This window comes from Sminthopsis crassicaudata, chromosome 3, assembly GCF_048593235.1.
Source record: "Sminthopsis crassicaudata isolate SCR6 chromosome 3, ASM4859323v1, whole genome shotgun sequence".
NCBI lineage: Eukaryota > Metazoa > Chordata > Mammalia > Dasyuromorphia > Dasyuridae > Sminthopsis > Sminthopsis crassicaudata.
In genome coordinates, this window is record NC_133619.1 from 610,754,810 (window position 1) to 610,774,980 (window position 20,171).

The window sequence follows — 20,171 nt, forward strand, 5'->3', positions numbered from 1 at the left end:
TATTACAACCTTGAGCTTCTCACTGTGATGAAGCAGAAGTGAAAAGGAGGTTGAGCTCATGGAAAGCTGGATCTCAGGTTTCCTCCAGAGAGAGAAATAAAGAAATTTGTGAAGTTTTATTGTGTGTGCAAAGGCAGTAAGAAACATTTCACTTGACATTTATTACTCTTGTAGTACAGTGCTCAAATTGAACATTTGCAAAAATATTATAGCTTATCTAAAAATCTTCCATTGCAGAAGATGAAAAAACAGAGGAGTTGTGGTATTGTTAAGATTGTTTATACTAGGCCACCCTAGGTTTTCAATAACTCCAAAGGATAGTGTTAGGGTAGGATGGTGGAAAATAGGCCCAGTAATTAATCAGCAGAAGAGGCTAAAAGCTCAAATATTCTGCACATCAGCCTCAAGCTTTTGTTATGAATGCCTTTCAAATAATGAGTTGGGATGGCCTGGACTGATGATGGCTCTGTGGTGTTATGGGAGTTGCTTCCAAACCATTAGATTGTACACTGCTATAGCGCTGTCTGAGATAGTGTCCTGTCTTCAGTGTCTGTCGTCCCCCATCCATCCTTCATAGGAGTGGCAGATTAAGGTTCTTCCAACTCAGACCTGGCTGTGCTCTAGGACCTCTGCTCAGAAAGCTCCCATGCTTCTTTGCTAGCTCTAAGAAGAAACATGAACTTTTCTGCTGAGCATTAAAAGTTCTTCCCAGTCCAACTCCAGGCTGTCTTTCAGATTAATTTCCTGTTGCTCCTCTACCACCCCATGCTGTTTTTCAGCCAACTGGGCCCTGTCCTCTTGCATCATAGATCCCTCCTCACTCCCCCCAGGTGTCTTTTATACTTGCAGTGCTCCCTATCCTCAGTTGTCTCTTGGTATCCCCACCTTCCTTCAAGGCTTAACTCGTGTTGCCTCCTATTTAAGGTCTTCATGGTTTCCCAGTTGTTAGTATGTCCCTACACCCAGTTTCTTTGAATTAGTATAGATTGTTGTATCTATGTATTCGTTCACATGTTGTTTCACTATACTAGAATGTTAATTCCTGAAGGGAAGGAATCTTTTCATTTTTTACTTTATTTTCCTGGGGCCAGCCTTGTACACAGTGCTTGGTGCATAATAAGTGCTTAATAAATACTTGTTGAATTGAAGATCAAAATAAGACAATTAGGACAAATGATAAAAATAAGATTAGAAAGTATGCAAAGGACACACACACAACACTATAATAACCTGTTGATACTGAGAAATATAGAGCAGCATGGTGGCTAGAAAACAGCCGTGAGGACCGGGAAACCTGTCAGAAAGCCCATGGAGCAGACCCTGCTCAGTCATACCAGCCTGAGGCAGACAGACTAGCAGGCTGCTGAACGGAGGCTGATGGACCTGTGAGGAGACCCTTCTCAGAGCAGGGAAGCACTAGTGCCTCAGCACAGTCTCCCGGGCTCTCTTGTTGGGAACCCACTTGTGCCGCGTAGGGTGTCCTCAGGCAGAACACTTCCCTCTTGGGACCGCATCTTTGCAGGTGATTGAAATATCACAAAGATCCTTTTTATGGAGTAGCAAGACGGCACCTTAGTGGATAGAGGCATCAGCGCTTTAGTTGGGAGAACTTGAATTCAAATGCGGCCTTTGACACTAATTCTAAGACCTTGGACAAATTTCACCCCATTTGCCTCAGTTTTTGCATCTGTAAACATGAGCTGGAGAAGGAAATAACAAACTACTCCGGTATCTTTGCTAAGAAAATCACAAATGGCATCACAAAGAGTTGGGTGCAAGATCTTTTTTAGCTCCAAGTCTGAGATTTTGTTCTAATGATGATGATCCCTCCTAACTTACAGGTTCTGTAAGGGTTCACATATTTATTCCCTCTCTGATTTACCTCAGTGTTTTTGTCTTTTGAGGTATTTTTGAGTGTTTTGATGTGTGTATATGTGTGCATGTATCTTTGTTTTTCTATGTATTGTTTTAAAATGTATATGTCTGCATATAGATAAAGCATTAAGTGCTTTTTCTGTGGCAGACATTTTGGTAAGCGTGCATACATACACACTCTCACACTTTAAAAGAATGTTTTGAATGAATTTATTTTGATACTAGGTCTAAATGGAATTGAATGGGAAAAAAAAAGAAATAACTTTAAAGTCATTGAAATAAATTATTTTCCATTAAAACAAGTGAAGGAAAGTGACAGATTAAACGTTTTTGTTTTGATTTTTTTTTTTTTTTTGCATTCCTTAAACAATACCATTAATGTTATTTCTTCATAGCAATAATTTACTAGGGTAAAAATGGCAGTTAACTATGATACTAAAATTCTCTTCCATCATAATCCTAAAATAAACTGTAAGCTAAGTTTAATTATTTTGTAAAATATTTGGTGTGGTAAATGGGTCCCAGTTCTAATGTCTTCCATTAGAAGGAAGCCTTGCTATGTGTTAGTTTGCTTAACCCCTGGTGTTCTGAAATTGCACCATTTTCCTACTACGCTGTTGACTCAACAGTGTTTTCAGTAGGAGATTTTATAAAAATGACTGGTTCACCTTTTGGGTCTTATTTCCCTTAGAGAGAAAAATTTGGCAAGCTGAGTAGATGGTGTTGTTCTAAGAACAGTTGAAACCTCATTTGTGAGAGTATGCTATTTCTCAAGTTCAGTAGTTAAGGACTTGAGAGGTCAGCATGGTTTCAGAATTGTGTTTTCAGCGTTGAGGCAATGCTCCAAAAAAAGTTTTCCAAAATAATCTTAAAGGCAGTATGCAATCATGGAAAGAACTTGGGCTTAGGTGTCAAATGCTTGAGTTTGAATCCCAGCTTAGCCATTCCTTAACTGAGGTCACTCAGCCTCCGTTCATCTGTGAATTGAAGGGGTTGTACTGGATGCTATCTGAAGCTCTTTCCTGCCCTAAGCCCTTTGGGTCAGTAGCCTTTGCCCCCTCTTTATGCTGTACATTTAACTGCTGGAAAATATACTCTCCCTAGGAGATCTCATCTATTCTTACTTCTGCTCGGATGACTCCCATCCTTAACCTCTCTCCCCAGCTCCAGGCCTGTGTTTCAACCTGCCTTCTGCCTCCTTCCACTTGGATGCCTTCCCATCAGCTCAAATCAACATGCTTAAAATTGGACTCATCATCTTTCCCCCAAAACTGACTCCCCTTCCAGACTTTGCTATTTCTGTTAATGGTAGGCTTTAAAAACCTTAGTCATCTTGACTCCTCTCTCTCCCTCACCTCTCATTCAGTCACCAGTTATTATTGATTCTTTCTTTGTGATGTCCTGGCATTAGTTCCTTCTTTTCTGTTCACAATGCTACCACTTAGTTCAGGCTTCATTTCCTCTTGCCTGGACTATTGAAGTAGCCTTCACTAAACTGGTCTCCCTGCCCTCAGTCTCTATCCTCCACTTTTCTCCAGTCAGTTTATCCATCCACTCATCTATCCATTCGTCCACCTATCATCCATCTGTCCATTCATTCATTCATTAATTCATTCCTTCATTCAACAAACACTTATTAGGTGCCTACTATGTGTAGAGTACTATATCAGGTGCTGGGGGTTATACAAAGTTTAATTATGATGGTCACTGTCCTTTTGGAGTTTACAGTCCTTGCTGTAGACCTTGCCAGATTAATTTTTCTTAAAATAAAAATACAACATGTGTATATATATATATATATATATATCAGTCTTGTCATTCACTCTGTTCAAAAACCTCTAGTGGTTCCCCATTGCCTTTAGGATAAAATTTAAATTCCTTGGCCTCATTTGGAGCTTTGTGCAGCTGAACCCTAAACCATGTTTCCTTTTATTTTTTATTTTTTTAATGTCCAATTGCTCCCCTCCAGCGAAACTTGTTGAACATGCTTCATTTTCCCATCTCCTTAACTTTAGGCCATTCTGCCCATCTCCCTGCCCAAATCTGGAAGGCCTTGAGCATTCTTCTCTGTCTAGTCGAAACCTCTCCATCGTGCCAAGTCAGTGAAAGTCCCTCCAATTCTTTGAAGTCTTCCCAGGTCACGCCTGCCCACCATCACCACACGTTCCTCTGGGCTCCATATCCCTCCTTGTCTTTGTCATTCATTTGGCAATTAGTCCTTTCCTGCCTTGTGACATATCTTGTACTGATGCCTTTATCTAAATCTTGTTTGATTAACTTTTCATGTATTTATGATTCATCTCCCCTACTAGGTTGTAAACTCATTCAAGGCAAGGACTGTAATTTAAACATAACAATCAATTTTCCCTCTCTGCCATTACCCTTCTTCCCCAGCAGAGTGCCTTATTACATAGTAGACATTTCCTAAGTATTTGTTGATTGTTTGAAAGTAAAATTGTGTAGGCCCTTTTATGCTCGATGCACTATGAAGATAGGGATTTTCCACTAATTATGACTGAATTCAGCCTTTTGCTGGTTAACCTTCCATAGCTGGAAGTGAGTTGTAGAGATTTACTGACAAATAAAATGGTTGGGATTTTTAAAAGTGGCTCTTCTTGGGCCATGTTAAGGCTTAAAAGGGGGGAAAAGTCACTCTTTATTGGGCAGAGATGTTCAACAAACCAAAGCCTTGTTTGCTTCCTTTCCCAATTCTCTAGGAACACCGTTCTATCCGAGTCAGCCAGTGTACCAGTCAGCACCCATCATAGTGCCTACACAGCAGCAGCCTCCGCCAGCCAAGAGAGAGAAAAAAACGGTAAGAGGACTTGTCCTGTTCTTGCCCTACAGATCTCTCTGGGTCAGCCACGGCCACCAGGACATATGCTCAGCCTCTGAGATTTATTTCTTCAGTTACACTGGGGAAGGCAGCTATGAGGCCCTACATGACAGGAAATCAGGAAGCGCAGCTACAAGAAAGCCTGATCTTGTAGGTTTTCCTCATTGGCGAGTGTCCTCTCACTGTTGGGAGGGGGCATTGATGGCAGATTTTACAGGAGTCCTGGGCCATGCATGATCTGCGACTGTTACCTTGACCAGCTGCTAATGACTTCCACATGATCACCTCTCTCTGATGACCCTTTTGAGTTTTTATGTAGAGTTAGTTAAAGAGGTTCAAACCAGTGAATGAAGCACAGGCATTTCTTTATGGGAAATAGATATTGTTTTAAGAGTAAAATGACTCTAAACATTTGACAGAGGAGAGCTGCTCTCCCCCCACACTTCTGAATTGTCCTTACTTTACTCCACATGGATCCAGATGTTCCCCTCAGGTGAGCATCAGATAAGAGTATCAACAGTGTTCAGAGCAGGTGGAGTCTTAAGTCAGGTTTGGAGTCAGCAAGGATCTGGTTCAGAGACTGCTTCCTTTATCATCTGGAGAGACAATAGAAAACCTTCATGCCTGTCTCATGAAATGTTCATTAGGTTCAAACAAGGGGAAGTTCCTAAATACCTTATAAATTGTACAGTAGTCAATGAACAAGTCACAGAAGGACAGAAACAACCAACATATACAGGAATAAGAGAGCATATTTCTGTAGCATTTCAAGGCATTTTCCCCATTATACCTTTATAAGTTCAAAGTGGTGCAGTAATTCCTTATCCTCATTTTACAAGGCAGTGACAGATCCAGAATTCATACTCCGACCCCAAACCTAGTCCTCTTGTTATTACAACACCCCTAATCTGTGTCATCTAATAGCCCCCCTTTCTTCCTGCCATACATATCAAGACAATAAATGATCCCCAAAAGCCATTTCCAAAAGCAGCTTCCTGGTCACTTCAATGATAATTCCTTTGTTCTTTGTTTTGGTTTATTGTTTGTATCACAAAACACCCCAGAGCAGAGGAACATGATAAACCATGAACTTTCTGAGAAATGTATTATTGGAGCATTGTATAAACGTATTTCAATTAAAGTTGAAATGTATTTTCAAAAATATTTTAAAGACAGTAACCAGCTATGTACCTTGGTTAAATGAACTATTCAGTAAATCCCTCTGTTGCTGCAATTCTGATAACTTGTAGGCAATTTTAGACATTTTTTCCAGAGAATCTTTATAATGGCTCATTTTCAGATGCTAACAGAAAATGTAAAATTTGAATGCAACCCCCGGAGATCACACAGTGCTTGGGCCCTTTTTTAGGTCTGGTTCTCTAGTGCAAAGGTTGTAGCTTATTATTAAAATGTGTTACTTAGGAATGGCCAGAGAAGAAGAAATCTGCTTTCTTTCTAAAGGAAAGTTCATAAACTCTTAGGGCTGCTATATGGTTTAATGGGTGAGTGCTGGAGGAAAACTCATCTTCCTGAGTTCAAATCTAGTCTCAGATACTTATTAGCTGTGTTGATCCTGGGCAAGGCACTTAATTCTGTTTGCTTTAGTTTCCACATCTGTAAAATGAACTGGAGAAGAAAATGGCAAATCATTCCAGTATTTTTGCCAAGAAAATCCCAAATGTGGGATCACGAAAAGTCAGACTAATGAAAGTGATTGAACAACAACAACATGAACTTGCAAGCTTTATCAGTTTCTTCTGTTTTTCCATCGATCATTTCAAGATATTGTTCTTTATTCCACAGATTGAACCATCCATTTAAAAAAAAAAAAAAAGTTAAGTAAGAATAAGTGAAATACTTATAGTATGTATTGGCAGTATATATAATAATTCAATTCTGGTAATTCCCCACTTCTGCCTAGAGGAGGGAGCTGTATTTTATAAACTCTTGAGAGAGAATCCCGTTTTCTTAAATACCATGCTTTATTCTGGGTTTATTTAAAAGTTTCAAGTAAAAGTTCCCAAAATGTCGTATTAATGTGGTCATCCTAAGTCCTTATGCATATTTTCCCAACTGAACAAAATGTATTCATTTCCAATTCATCAAACTCTTTCCACTAGAATGTCGAATTTCCTTTCACTCTTTTTTCATTCATGCCACTATTTTCACTTTTGAGGCTAACAGATAAGAGGAACAAATATAGATCTTGATTTGAGTAAAGTATGCTTGGCATTTTAGCGTTCTGGATTAGTGTAGTAGAAGAAGAAGAGGGGCACCTAGGTGGCGCAGTGAATTCAGGAGGACCGGAGTTTAAATCTGGTCTCAGACACTTAACACTTCCTGGCTGTGTGACCCTGGGCAAGTCACTTACCCCCAATTGTTTCAGCAAAAAAGAAAAAAAAAGAAGTGATGTCATAGAGTTGAGAATCTTTGGGATCAAGTGTTCTACAGAGATTCAAGGGATCACATGTTGAATCCATGGGAGCTGATGAAATCATCAAACAAAATAGTATAGAGGGAGAAGAAAAAATGAACCAGGAAAAAGTCTTAGAGAACATTCACAATTAGTGAATGAAGTGTAATATCTAACTACTGAGAGGGAAATGATGAACTCAGAAGTATAAAATGTGACACATATTTTTGGATAAAGCTAGTGTGGGAATTTAATTTGCTTGATTATTGCTTGTTACAAGGATTTCGATTTCTTTTTCCAATATAGAGAAAATAGATTTTTGTTGATTGAAAAAAATCAAATAAAAATAAACAATGCTTCCAAATTAGAAATGTCTCTGCTGAGGAGATTCCTCTTTTTGTTGGACTAATAGTGGCATATTCACAGAGTTAGAAATCCAGGGTTTTTTTTTAAACACACATCTATTTATCAATGTATGTGTGTTAATAATTTCATATGGGGAAGGGTGTTGCTAACAGAAATTGGGGAATGCTTCTTGATTGGATTTGCTGTATGAGCTCTACCATGAAGGGATTTTTAAAAGAGGTTTGAGTGAGGAAGAAGCTCGTTTTAAACATGCCAGACAACTTGAGGCTTGGCTCAAGCTTGCACTTTGGTAAGATAGAATGCAAGAAAGGATGTGTTGAGAGATTAGCTTAGCAAGGTAGACCAGGTTGTAAAGGTTTAAAGTTCCTGCAGAGCCAAGCAGAGTTGTTGGGAGTGACAGAGTCAGAATCTCATTTTGGCCACTGTGTGGTGGGCGGGTTTGAACGGGGAGAGACTAGCTTGCACAGGGAGATGGTGGCGAGACTGTTGCAGTATTCCAAGCTAGAGGTGACTAGGACCTGGACTGTTGTGATTGCAATGTGAGTAACTGGATGTATGCAAAAGAAATTGAGAAGGTTGAATTAATAAGATTTGGCTGCTAGATTAGACACTAGGGAGGGAGAATGAAAGTGAAGAGTCAAGGATGTCTCCCAAGTTGAGAAGTTGAATTCAGAGATGTCTTAGTTAGGATGTCTCAGATGGCTCATTTCTTCAAATCTTGCTTATTCACTAGTGCTTTGTTAGCAGCCTAAGGCTTTCGTTTATATATAAAGAGGTTTTGAAACCACCCCGACAGATAAATGTTTGCCACTGCAAATAATGTCTTCTTGTCCTAAATCTTTAATGATAACAGCAGACATTAAATAAGGCATAAATGATTTACTTTATCTGCTAATTTCACTGGCTCTTCACGTGCTGTCTAAATGGGGGTATCTACCCATTTGAAGATGCATGTAACAAGTGTTAGTTTCAGGAGAGCAACCAGAATCTTACAAACTAACTAGAATGTTTATTTAAAGGAGGGACTTTTACAGAGAATTATTGACTTAAAGCTGAAAAAGAGTCCTTAAAGGGAACCTCGTCCAACCCCAGATGTAATAGGTTTTAAAATTGTAATTCATAAAGAAGTGGAATGAGTTTTTTCTACAGTTACAGAATTCACTGATCATTGTTTACATTGTAGTAAATATTAAATTACCTCTAGCTTGACCTGAGCAGAATAAACAAAACCCTGAACCCACAGGAAGTTCGAAAGAAATCATCTGAAATTTTTCTTGACTGAGAAGTTCAGAGCAACGGATCTTCCTTGAACAAGTCTTTGGATCTTAATTTAAGTTGGATCTAATGGGCACTAATTTTGAATTTGAGTGATTGGATTTGAGTGAAATTTTGAATCTGAATGATTTTTAGAAATTAACCATTTTGTTATTTATGTAAGTCCAGGGCTTTTCTTTATCTACCTCTTACTTACAGAAGCATCTTTTGGAACCTGGCTTGAATGAATGTATAAGGACAATAAGATCATAGGTCAGAACTAAAAGGAGCCCCAGAGGCTATAGCAGAGTCCTTTTCATTGTACAACTGCAGAAACTAAGACTCAGTGAAGGAAAGTGACTAGCATCTAGTCATATAGAGAGTATATGGCAGAGCTTTGCCTTTTGACCAACCTAGTATTCCTAGCAGTGTTCCCTACTGCCTCCCTAGGAAATCTGTATGATGCAACTACTAATCTCTACAACATCCCCATTCAGTCTCTGTGTGGTTTTTTTGTTTTTATTTGGTAGATACGGATTCGGGATCCAAACCAAGGTGGGAAGGACATAACAGAGGAGATCATGTCTGGAGGTGGCAGCAGAAACCCTACCCCTCCTATAGGGAGACCTACGTCGACACCGACACCTCCTCAGGTAAGAGACAGTCAGTTCTGGTGGGATCCTATATGCATTTGCTTACTAACCACTCCTGAGCTTTGCTGTTTTCTAGAACCACTTTCTATATTTTTCATTTCCATTATTTGTCTCATAGTCCTGAATATCTAGATTCTACATATTGGTTTTTTTAAAAGAAATAAAAAATTTAAAAAAGACTGTTGGTAACAATTAGATATGTGGTCTTCACAAGAACCTTGGCAGCTATCATTTTTCCTAATGAGCTCTTGCTGCTCTCCTGTGGAAAGGAGTTTATGTTTTTTTTTCTGTGAATATTAGGCTTTAAAAACTGTCCCCTGTGCTAATGCAAGCACTGAGGTTGGGACTCTAAACTGTTTTGTGGCACCCTGTGTTAGGATTGCACATATGTTAACTCATGCATTATCAACTCCATGGAGGACCTTGTGAGCCTTTCAATAACATTCTTTGAGGAAATGATCCTTTAATCATCAATTAAGTAATTTCATAAATACATATATCATATCACTTTAGGACATGAAACCATGAGGACGAACACAATCACAGATAGTGTGGCCATGGAAATGAAAATCCACAGAAAGCAGTAGGCCCCCTCTGCAGCTTGGAAATGATAAATCGTCACAAAAGGCTATTTTAGACTTGGCAGAAATGTACATTAGAATGGTCAAACACATCAGAAATCACTTTTATAAAACACAAATCAACACTTCAATTAAAGAGTACTTCCTGCTGTGTGAGAAGGCTCTGGAGATAAAAAGCCCAGATCAAACAGTCTTACCCTCAAGGAATTTTAAATTTTGAGGGATCCCATTTTTATGCCTCTCTAAGTAAATTATCTTCAAGATTATCTCTGTGAAGAAAGAGAACTAACAGCTGGCTGAGGATGATGGAAAGACTTGTCAGAGTTCCCAGAGACTTAGAGGAGCAGCAAGGGTTTTCTAGGCAAGGAAGGAGGTCTTTTAAAAGACAGAGAAGTGCTAGATAGGATGCTCAGATGAGGGAACAGTTGTTGATCTGTTCTGATTTTACCAATAAGCAGAGAGAGGAATTAGGAGATTATGGTAGAAGAATCTGTCTCTCTGTTGGAGACAGATTTTGGAATGAGGAGTTTATGCTAGCGTCACTAGGGAATTGGGAGGAGGAGGGGAAGAGAAAGAGCATTTATATAGCCCCTACTCGGTGCCAGGCACTGTTCTAAGTACTTCACAGATATGATTTCATTTCATTTAATTGGTTCAGTGAGAAGGCAACTAAAGTTTTCTTATCTTTCATTGTCATAACATGCAAATTTTTTACTTAGATGTCATTAATAAGGTTCTAATTTAATTGATTTTAGCTACTTGTCAGAACATTAAATCTCATTAAAATGACCTCCTGGTGACTTTTTGTACTCCTTGCCATTATATTCAGATGTTGTCTTTCCCTCTCTGGCACTCTTTGGGATCCAGAATTAAATAGTGATTTCCTTCCATATCCAATCACTTAAGCCAATGGCCAGTAGCCAGCTATTCTTAAGCTTTCTTCACTTTAGCCTTGTCTCTGTTTTCACTTTCCATGGTCACTGTTTTTAAAGTAAGAGACTGTGTTGTGATGTTCTGCAAAAACTCCTGTCCCACTGACATTTGATATGTCAGTATTAGCCCTGTTCTTGGCACCCTCAGTTTTAACTGCATTTGAATTTACTGGATGACATCATCTCAGATAATTTTCAAGTTCTTCCTATATTATGAATTTAGTGTTCTAAGGGCCCTTTTCTAATTGTAACTTTTTTTTTCCTTCCATTTTCTTTTCTTCTACTGATATATAGGACTCTATACCACTTAAAATAAATGGACTGTCAGTACAAAAACTTAGGAAAATTTTAGTTTTCTAGTTTCATTGAACAAGAATTATTTGGAGGGGTCAGATATGGAATACTTTTAACAACCTCTATATGATTTGAAAATGACTTACTAGAACAAGAGCAAAAATGAATGAGAAGACAATTATGGCAGCTCCAACCTGACACGTTGACAAAATGATCTCCCAGAATTAGAACTGGATTAAGCAAAATATCTAGACATTGGGCTAAGTGACTAACTGCTTCTTTGCTTCCATATGTATTCATCCAACCCTATGTCCAGCAGATGCAAAGTAGCCACCCTTTTTATTTGGGAGAGGCTAAAAGAATCCAGGGATCACTTTTCTATAAATAATGATCTTCATAATTGGCAAGGGAAGGCACATGGCAGCCAAAAACAGTCCTGGCTTAGATTAGAAACTCATTTGGAGGGAATTGTAGGAAGAGTAAAGGAAGGAATAGTAGAGAGGAAAATGTATTTGTATCCAAATTGCTAATCTAAGTCGTTTAATCCAGAGACCATTTCAAACCACTTACAAATGAACAAATGAAAAATAGAATGTCTCTTAGCATTTCTAAAGCAATCTTTGTCATACAGAGTAAGCTACTATTTTTAGATTCTAACATCTCACATCCTAGTATGCTAGTTGAAGAATTCAAATGGCACTAAAGAAGAAAAGATGAGAAGGACATTTGGATTAGATTGTGTATATGAGCCAGGGGAAAATAATACATGGGCATCGTATTACCTGAAAGAGAGGAAGATACAAAAACATTGTAGTAAATCACGGACATTATTTCTAAGGGGAAAAAAAAAGGTGATTGAAAAGATAATAGCTCCTGACTTATTTTCTCAGCATAAAATTATAGAGAATGATCTCTTCATATTATCAATAATATTTTGAATGGAAATACGAGAAAGTAGCAAAATGCAGCAGATCAAATGATTCAATTTAAGAAATACAAGATCCCGCTGTTTTTACAATTTGTTGATTATGAAAAGCCATTATCATTGAGTAAACTGGAGTTATAAATGTTTCCCAGCAAGGTGTCTTTTTTGCCTATGTAAAAGATTATACACAGTTCCATCATGGCTGCAGTGAAAGATAACTTTGCTTAATGATGCTTCAATCATTAGGATTAGGCAAGACATCAAAGTATGTTTTGCTAAGATGTTCTCCATTATTGTGATGTCCTTTGCAAAGGCCAGATGGATCATAGATTACTCATTAATTATAAAGTTCTTTAGATATAGCTATTTGGAGATAACTTTGCAACCCTAGAGAGCTTTGTGTTTTTTTTAAACAGATTTAATACCTATCCAGGGTTGAAATCTCATATAATACTTAGTTTCTGAGTTGGGAGGGGTCGACTGTCTAGTTGGGACTGTAATTGAAGCTTTCCAGCAGAGAAGAACCTGGTGCCTGCTATTTTATTCTTAGATAACTTGAACAGTTACAAATTTTTTCTGTATATTCACTCTAAATTTACTACTTAGAAACTCTTTCCATTTGTTCTTGGTTATTCCCCATGGGATAAAACAGTACAATTCCAAATTCTTTTCTATGTTCAGTCCCTACATGATAATAGTGACAATAATGATGATGACAATAACTCCTATTTATATAGCTCTTACTGTACACCAGACATTGTGCTAAGCTCTTGACAATTATTACAAATTATCTCATTGGATCCTCACAATAACCTAGGAAAGTAGGTGCTATTATAATTCCTACTTTACAGTTGAGGAAACTGAGGCAGGTAGCAGTTAAGTGACTTGGCCAGTAGTGTCAGTCCCAGCAGTGGTAGGTGTCTGAGCTTTGTTCTAGGCTGAGTCTTTTTTTCCATCATATTGATATAATATAGCTTCTAGGGGAGACAGCAGTAATTTTAAGGTTCCCTGACTTTAGGGATTCTAAAGTCCTATAGCTTTTGGAATCTGTGACCCTGAGTGAATACCATTGTTCTAACAATCTGTCTGATTTCACATCTTCTGGCTTTAGAATAGTCCTACAAATATTAATATCTGTTAGTCAGTGATAATCAAATTCTTGAGACCACTCCTTGATTCTACTCCTAGGCCATAAAATGAGCATTTCTGTAACATGAAGAACTAGATAAATGAGTCTCTTTGCTTGTGTTTCTTTGCTAAATTTTACTCTTGGAATTTAGACCATTCCAATTGGCATTACAATAAATTTTGCCCCTTGACTTGGAAATGAGTTCAAGCCTGCAAATTTCTTTTGAGACACCTTGTGACACCAGTCTGTGACCCCGATCTTTTAGGGTCCCTTCCCAACCTCAGCAATACCATCTAGCTGTATTGGCATTAATTTACATATAGAAGCAAAAATAGATCAAAGTATTTTAATTTTTTAATTGACCATAGTTAGCTCAACACTTCTTTATAGAAAGAGAATATATTTTTCCCTCGGATCTTCAAGCACATTCCAAAGCCAAGCAATAGCCCAACTATGAACTTCTGATCTCTGTTGTAATGGCTGGGGGAGTGGGGGAGGGCAGTGCCCTTGTTGCTGTTCCTGTACTGCTCCCTTTGACCCCCAGGGGCTGAGAGGGCCATACAGTGCATACCTCACATGGTTTTGCTCACCTTTGTGTAGGAAGAATGGGTGGGGCTAGCCTAAGTCAGCAAAGCCAGCTGTTGCCATGTTTGCATAGGGAGCCTTTCTGCAGAAGTAGATGCTGCTTGTTGGCAGTGAGTTCTTGAGGCATGATTGGTGCATGCAGTACATCTTCACTTGTCACCTTCCACACTTTAAAAAAATTACATTTATGGGGGTAACTCTCATTGGTTTTAAGAGGATCACATGAAAAAATTCATTTCTAATCCCATCTATTTTTAATTCATCTCTCTAATTTCATTTCCCTCATCTGTAAAATGAGAGGCTTGGAGTTGCTAATAATCTTTATGGTTCTTTCTAGCTCTATGTATTCTCTACATGTTTGTGTATTTGTATATGTGTATAATCTCATAATCTCAGATAAGAAAATTACAAAGTTATATTTATGTTTTGATTTTCTTTTTTGGGGGGGACGGGTAATAACAGTATATTTCTATCTGGAAGCAATTGGGAAACATTAAGTGTACATCATCTAATCAATTAGCAAGCATTTAGATAGTGCCTTTTGTATCCTAGGAACTGTACTAAACCTTAGGAGTACAACATAACAATAAACAATAAATTGCTGTCATGGAGCTCACATTTCTCTCTCTCTCTTTTTTTTTTTCCCTTAAAAATTCTTCCTCTAGTTACATGTAAAACGACATACTTTTTTGGGTTATACATGTACATTCATTTTGGACATATTTCTATATGAATCATATTGGGAGAAAAGAATAAAGAAAAACCATGAAAAAAAGAAACAAGAAAAAAAAAGAATATAGAATGTGTTGATTTACATTCAGTCTGCATAGTTCTCTCTCTGGATGCTGATGGTATTTTCCATCTGAAATTTATTAGAATCGTCTTGGATCACTGAACTTCTGAGAGAGAACCGAGTCTATCATAATTGATTGTTGCACAATCTTTTTGTTGCTGTGCACCATGTATTCTGATTCTGCTTGTTTTGCTCAGTATCAGTTTGTTTAAATCTTTCCAAGCCTTTTTAAAATCAGCTTGTTCATCATTTTTATAAAACAATGCATTCCATTCCTTTCATATATCATACCTTTTTCAGCCATTCTCCAACTGACGCCATCCAATCAGCTTCCAGTTTTTTGTCACTATGGAAAGGGCTGCCACGAACATTTTTGCCCATGTTGGTCCCTTTTTAATGATCTCTTTGGCATACAGACCTAGTAGAGACACAGCTGGATCAAAGGGCTTGCATTTTTGTAGCCTGGGAATGTAGTAAAGAGTGACTCTGAAGACATTTCAGCATCAAAAAAGTGTGTATTTGATCCTACTGTTACTAGGGAGTCACTGAAGTTTACTATTTTAACAGGGCTTTTATGGTCACATCTGAGGCTTTAGAAAATCATGTGTCAACTTGAGTTTAAGGTAGATTGGTATAGGGAAAGACTTAAGGAAGAGAGACCAAGTAGCAAATTATTTTTATAGCCCAGATGAAAAGCGAAAGGCCATGAGGTGGTTGCTTTGTGAATGGAGAGAAGGTGGCAGATATAACAGGTGGTTAATGCGAGTGAGGAGTCCACCTGGAAGGTTGGTAGTGCTCTTGAAATTAGTGGGGAAATTAAGAAGAAGAAGGAGATGATGATGATGATGACAATAGATTAAAATAATAGTCCTTCACTAATATATTTATATTTTAAAAAATACATTCTTACAGATTTGTTTTTTTAGCTTGAGTTGCATGCTTTCTTTTTGACTTGTTTCACATCATTCTAGATGTTCATTTTGAATTACATTATCCAGTTCTATGTATTGTATTGATTAGTGAGATAATAAAAGTTGTACTGCTTGAGTTTGATTTGCTGAAAAGTATTTTAGAGATGAAATGCTAACAGCCTAAAGGGACAATAATGGGTGATAAAAATAGAATACTTCAAAGCATAATTTTTTTAAAAAAATAAATTTTTTTAGTCCTTTTTATCTTTGCAGTGAACAATTGTTTCTGTACATAAAATTCCAATCCCAGTTTTAACTTTGATGAATAAAAACAGCAAAGCAAATGAAAATGACATTGTGACCAAATCTTTCAACTTATATGATTTTTTTAATTTAAGGAATCCCTTAAGTCTCTTCCAAAAATAGGGTAGTCTATTACATTTTCTTACTCTTGGATAATCATTGTTTTTTTCATTTACTCCACTAGCTTCCATTAAAATTTTTTAAATTAACATATTTTACATTACTTTATATTTTCTTCCCCCACCAAAGAGCAATCTCTTATAATACAAAAGCAAAAGAGGAGAAACAGTTCACCAGGACAAAAGTCATCAGATAAATGTGACAGTACATGCTTTATTCTACTCCTGTTTGCACCAACCACTATAAAGAAAGGATGGAGGTGTGTTGTCATATGTCTTAGGTGCAAAGTTTGGTCATTAAATAGCATGTTTTTGTTATTTTTATTCATTTTATTCGTGATATAATCATTGTGTAAATTCCTTTAATGATTCTCCTTGGACTGATTTGCACCAGTTTATATGACTTATGATTCTTCTGAATGAGAAACATCGAGGTAGAGTTGTAGATAGATTGTTGCACTTGGAGACAGGAAAATTCTGCTTTTAGATCCAGTCTCAGTCATTATTATTAGCTGTATGACTCTGAATAGATTTTTAAATTCTGTGGGCCTCAGTTTTCTCATTTGTAAAACATGAATGATAATAGCACCATGCCTCACAGGGTTGTTGTGAGGAATATTTGTATGAGAGAATATTTGTAAAGTACTTTGCAAACCTGGAAGTCTTCTATAAATTCCAGCTATTAATATTAGTCATATTGATCGTTTCTTACATCGCAGTAATATTACATTGTATTTCTTATATTACAGTTTGCTCAATATTTCCCAAGTAATGACATCTACTTTGCTTATGTTTTTTTCCTGTCATATCCACACACAAAAAACTGGTTGCTTTGACTATTTTGTCAGGTACCATCATGTGTCTGCCCCTTTCCCAGTCCGTGAATATGCATATAGCTATACATAGAGGAGGTTCTAATTACTTTTATTTCTTCAAGTATATTATTTGCCATTTTAGATTTTTTTTTTTTTTTTTGCCCATTAAAAAAACTCAGATTTCTAAAAGACACAGTGGAAAGACCATTGGCCCAAGAATCAGGAAAACCTTAATTCAAATTCAGACTAGCTGTGTGACTCTGGGCAAGTCACTTAACTCCAGTTGCCTAGCCAATAACATCCCCCCTCCCCCCAGGCAGTTGGGGTTAAGTGACTTGCCCAGGGTCACACAGCTAGGAGGTGTTAAGTGTCTGAGATCAAATTAGAACTCAGGTCTTCCTGACTTCAGGGCTGGTGCTCTATCCACTGCGCCACCTAGCTGTCCCCTAACCAATAAAATTTTTTAAAAAATCAAATTGACTAAAAACTCACTGGTTGTATTTTTTAAAGGATCGGGTTTTAGTTTCCTTTATTATTTGTATGGTTCTTTTGGTTTCCATTTTACCGATTGCTCTTCTAATTTTTAATATCTTCTCTTTTATACTTATTTGTCCAACATTTACTCTTGCCAACTTCCATCCTCTTGCCCAAGTTGCTGGGCATGAAGTGGTTTAAATTCAGATTTCTTAAAGAAGTTAGTAGAGTGATGAAGATTTGGAGAAGGTGCATTATATGTCAGTATCACATGTGCAACCAGTGCTTTGAGCCCATGGACTTTTGACTGCTTTTCTGTAGAGGGATGCCTTTGGATTATGAATGAATAAGGGGATAAGCATTTCTTAAGCATTTACTACATACAGAACTGGAAGCTGGACACATAAGAAGGCTAAAATCAGAACTAAGCTGCCTGCATGTGATGAGTGGTTCAGCTTACCTGGATGGTACTAGGGGCAAAATACATCCTCTTTAGCAATTGCTATGAAAGTTGTCTATTTATCAGAGAATTTGATGACATTGTTTTTCACATTTTTCTTTTTTATCCTAAGCTAAAGCTGCATTGATTTTATTTATGTTAAGACTTTTCATTTTCACATAATCAACATTGTATATTTAGTTAAATGTTCTTCTTTATCCCTTGTTTGGGGAAGAGATCCCCCACCATAAAATGCAAATAAAAACAACTGAGGCTTTACTACAAATTGAAAAAAAAAATAAAAGAGAACAGTTGGTATTGGAGGAGTTGTATAAAGAATTACCTTTGTATTTCACCCTTGCTAATTGTTATTTAACCACTACTTAAATACCTCCAATGATATAAAATTGCTTCCTCAGAAAGTTTAATTAGTCTACATAATGTAGTTTATAACATTGTTAGACTGTTCTAATTAATACTTAATTTTGACTTAAGTTGAACTGAATTCCAATTACTTGTCATTTACACCCAATTGGTATTACTTTTTTCTTATGGAGCAAAGCAAACAATAAATCTATACCTTTTCATGGAACAAACCTTCTATTATTTGAAAACCAGTCATATTCTCTGTCTTCATTATCCTGTATCACATATTGAACCCATAAGAGTTGTTGGGGAAGCAGCATGAGGAAAAGCCTTAAGATGAACAATTCATAGGATCCATGTTCTGCTCCCAGGCCTGCTGCTCCATCCTGGGGAGCACATGTGGTTACTTGTCTGGGTCTTTGTTTTCTTATTTGAAAGAAGGTGGGAGCTGAATTTAGTGATGTTGAAAGCTGGTGCCTGTGATTGTTTTTACCCAGTATTTCAGTCTGTCTCATGTGGCGTTGGGGGACAAGGCACAATGGATAGCTACTTGGACTGGTATTCAGGGAGTGCTGAGTTCAGGTCCTCTTCTTATGCCCATTAGCTGTGTATGATCCTGGCAAAATAGGTTTAACCTGTTTCCCAGTAACAGAAGCCCTTGCATCATAGGTGGTTGTGAGGATCAGATTCTGTCACAAAATCCTTGGCAAATCATCAAGTATCATAAGTAACTGTTAGAGTAGGCGTGAGGCAAATAGTTATTATTCCCATTTTTAGAGATGATAAAAATGTTTTTCTGGAAAGGTTAAATGGTCATATGACTTGTCTGTTAGAGCTGAGGTAGAACAAGGCCAGGTCCATGGACTCCAAAATCCCTAAAGACCCATCCCATGCAGACTTTTGCTCAAGTTGGACCTCTCGTTTCTCAAAGGAACAAAGTTGAGTGAAAAGCTTTACTCTCTAAATCCCTAATCATCTTATAACTGGATATATGACACTAATATTAAGCATAGCATTTCAAAGAATGATTCCCTGTAGATGAGGGGAGGTTCTTAACTTACATAAATTTGATTTTTTAAAAGAATATTTTATTGGATGTATTTCAAAATAATTGGTTTTCTTTTTATCCCTATTTACTTTCTTACATACATTTAAAAACATTACTCTTAGAAGGGGTCCACAACCTTCACCAGACTGACAGAAGGATCCAAGACACCAAAGGGGGTAAGAAATGATGCTCTTGTTTTTAGATAACATTGTCCTGATTTGTCAAGGACTTATCAATGCATAGCACACAGTAAGTAGGTCCTTAACAAATGCTGGTTGCCTGAATGGAACATTGTATTTGTATATATCTTGATCCAGCACTAAGAATGGACAATGAAACTTTTGGCAAATTACAGATTTTTTAATCACTGCCCTCTCATCCACCCCTCTCCCTTTAGAGGTAAGAATCTTGTATGTAGTAGCTAAAGTCCCACAGCAATTCTGTGATGAAAGTACTACAGGAACTTTGTTTTATAGATAATGACATTGGGATTTCATGGTTCAGTGCCTTACCTGTGATCATATTGCTAGTATGCTAAGGGCAAGATATGGTTCCATATTTTCTTAATTGTGATTGCAGCATTCCATTCCTCTGTTGTATTTAATATTTAGTCAGCAAATTAAACATACATATCTCCTGAAATCTGTAGTAAAAACCTACTGGGTCTAATGGGCTTATTTGAATTATCAAGTGAAATAAATTAATGTATAGACTAGTTCATTCCTTCGGAATTAGAGGACAAAATTTAGCATGTATATAAATCTCTTTTAAGGCCTTCTATGTATGTATATGTATGTTTATCCTTAATGATTTAGTGCTTAGATTAATGATCCAGCCCCAACACCCCCATTTGTCCCATGGAGGACAAATGGATTACTCAGTATTACATAGGTAGCATAGGTAACAGTAAGCATTCAAAGGTAGGTCCTTAGACTGCATATACAAAACACTTTTCACTACCAATTCTCCCTCTTGAATCAAATTTAATATATTTGTATTTTCTTTAAATTTAATTGATGGCCAACCTTGATTAGTCATATAAGTTTCTTTTTTAGAAACT

At 37.2% G+C, this 20,171-nt stretch overlaps 1 protein-coding gene across 23 annotated transcripts in view; it reads left to right on the top strand.

The window, feature by feature from the left end:
* EIF4G3 (eukaryotic translation initiation factor 4 gamma 3) overlaps positions 1-20,171 on the top strand; it is a 377,578-nt gene that overhangs the window by 229,173 nt on the left and 128,234 nt on the right. For all 23 annotated transcript variants that reach the window (XM_074305978.1, XM_074305996.1, XM_074305980.1 and 20 more), the window contains 2 exons: positions 4,593-4,690; positions 9,275-9,397. In XM_074305978.1, coding sequence (XP_074162079.1) covers positions 4,593-4,690; positions 9,275-9,397 — 221 coding nt within the window. The remainder of the gene's footprint in view (positions 1-4,592; positions 4,691-9,274; positions 9,398-20,171) is intronic.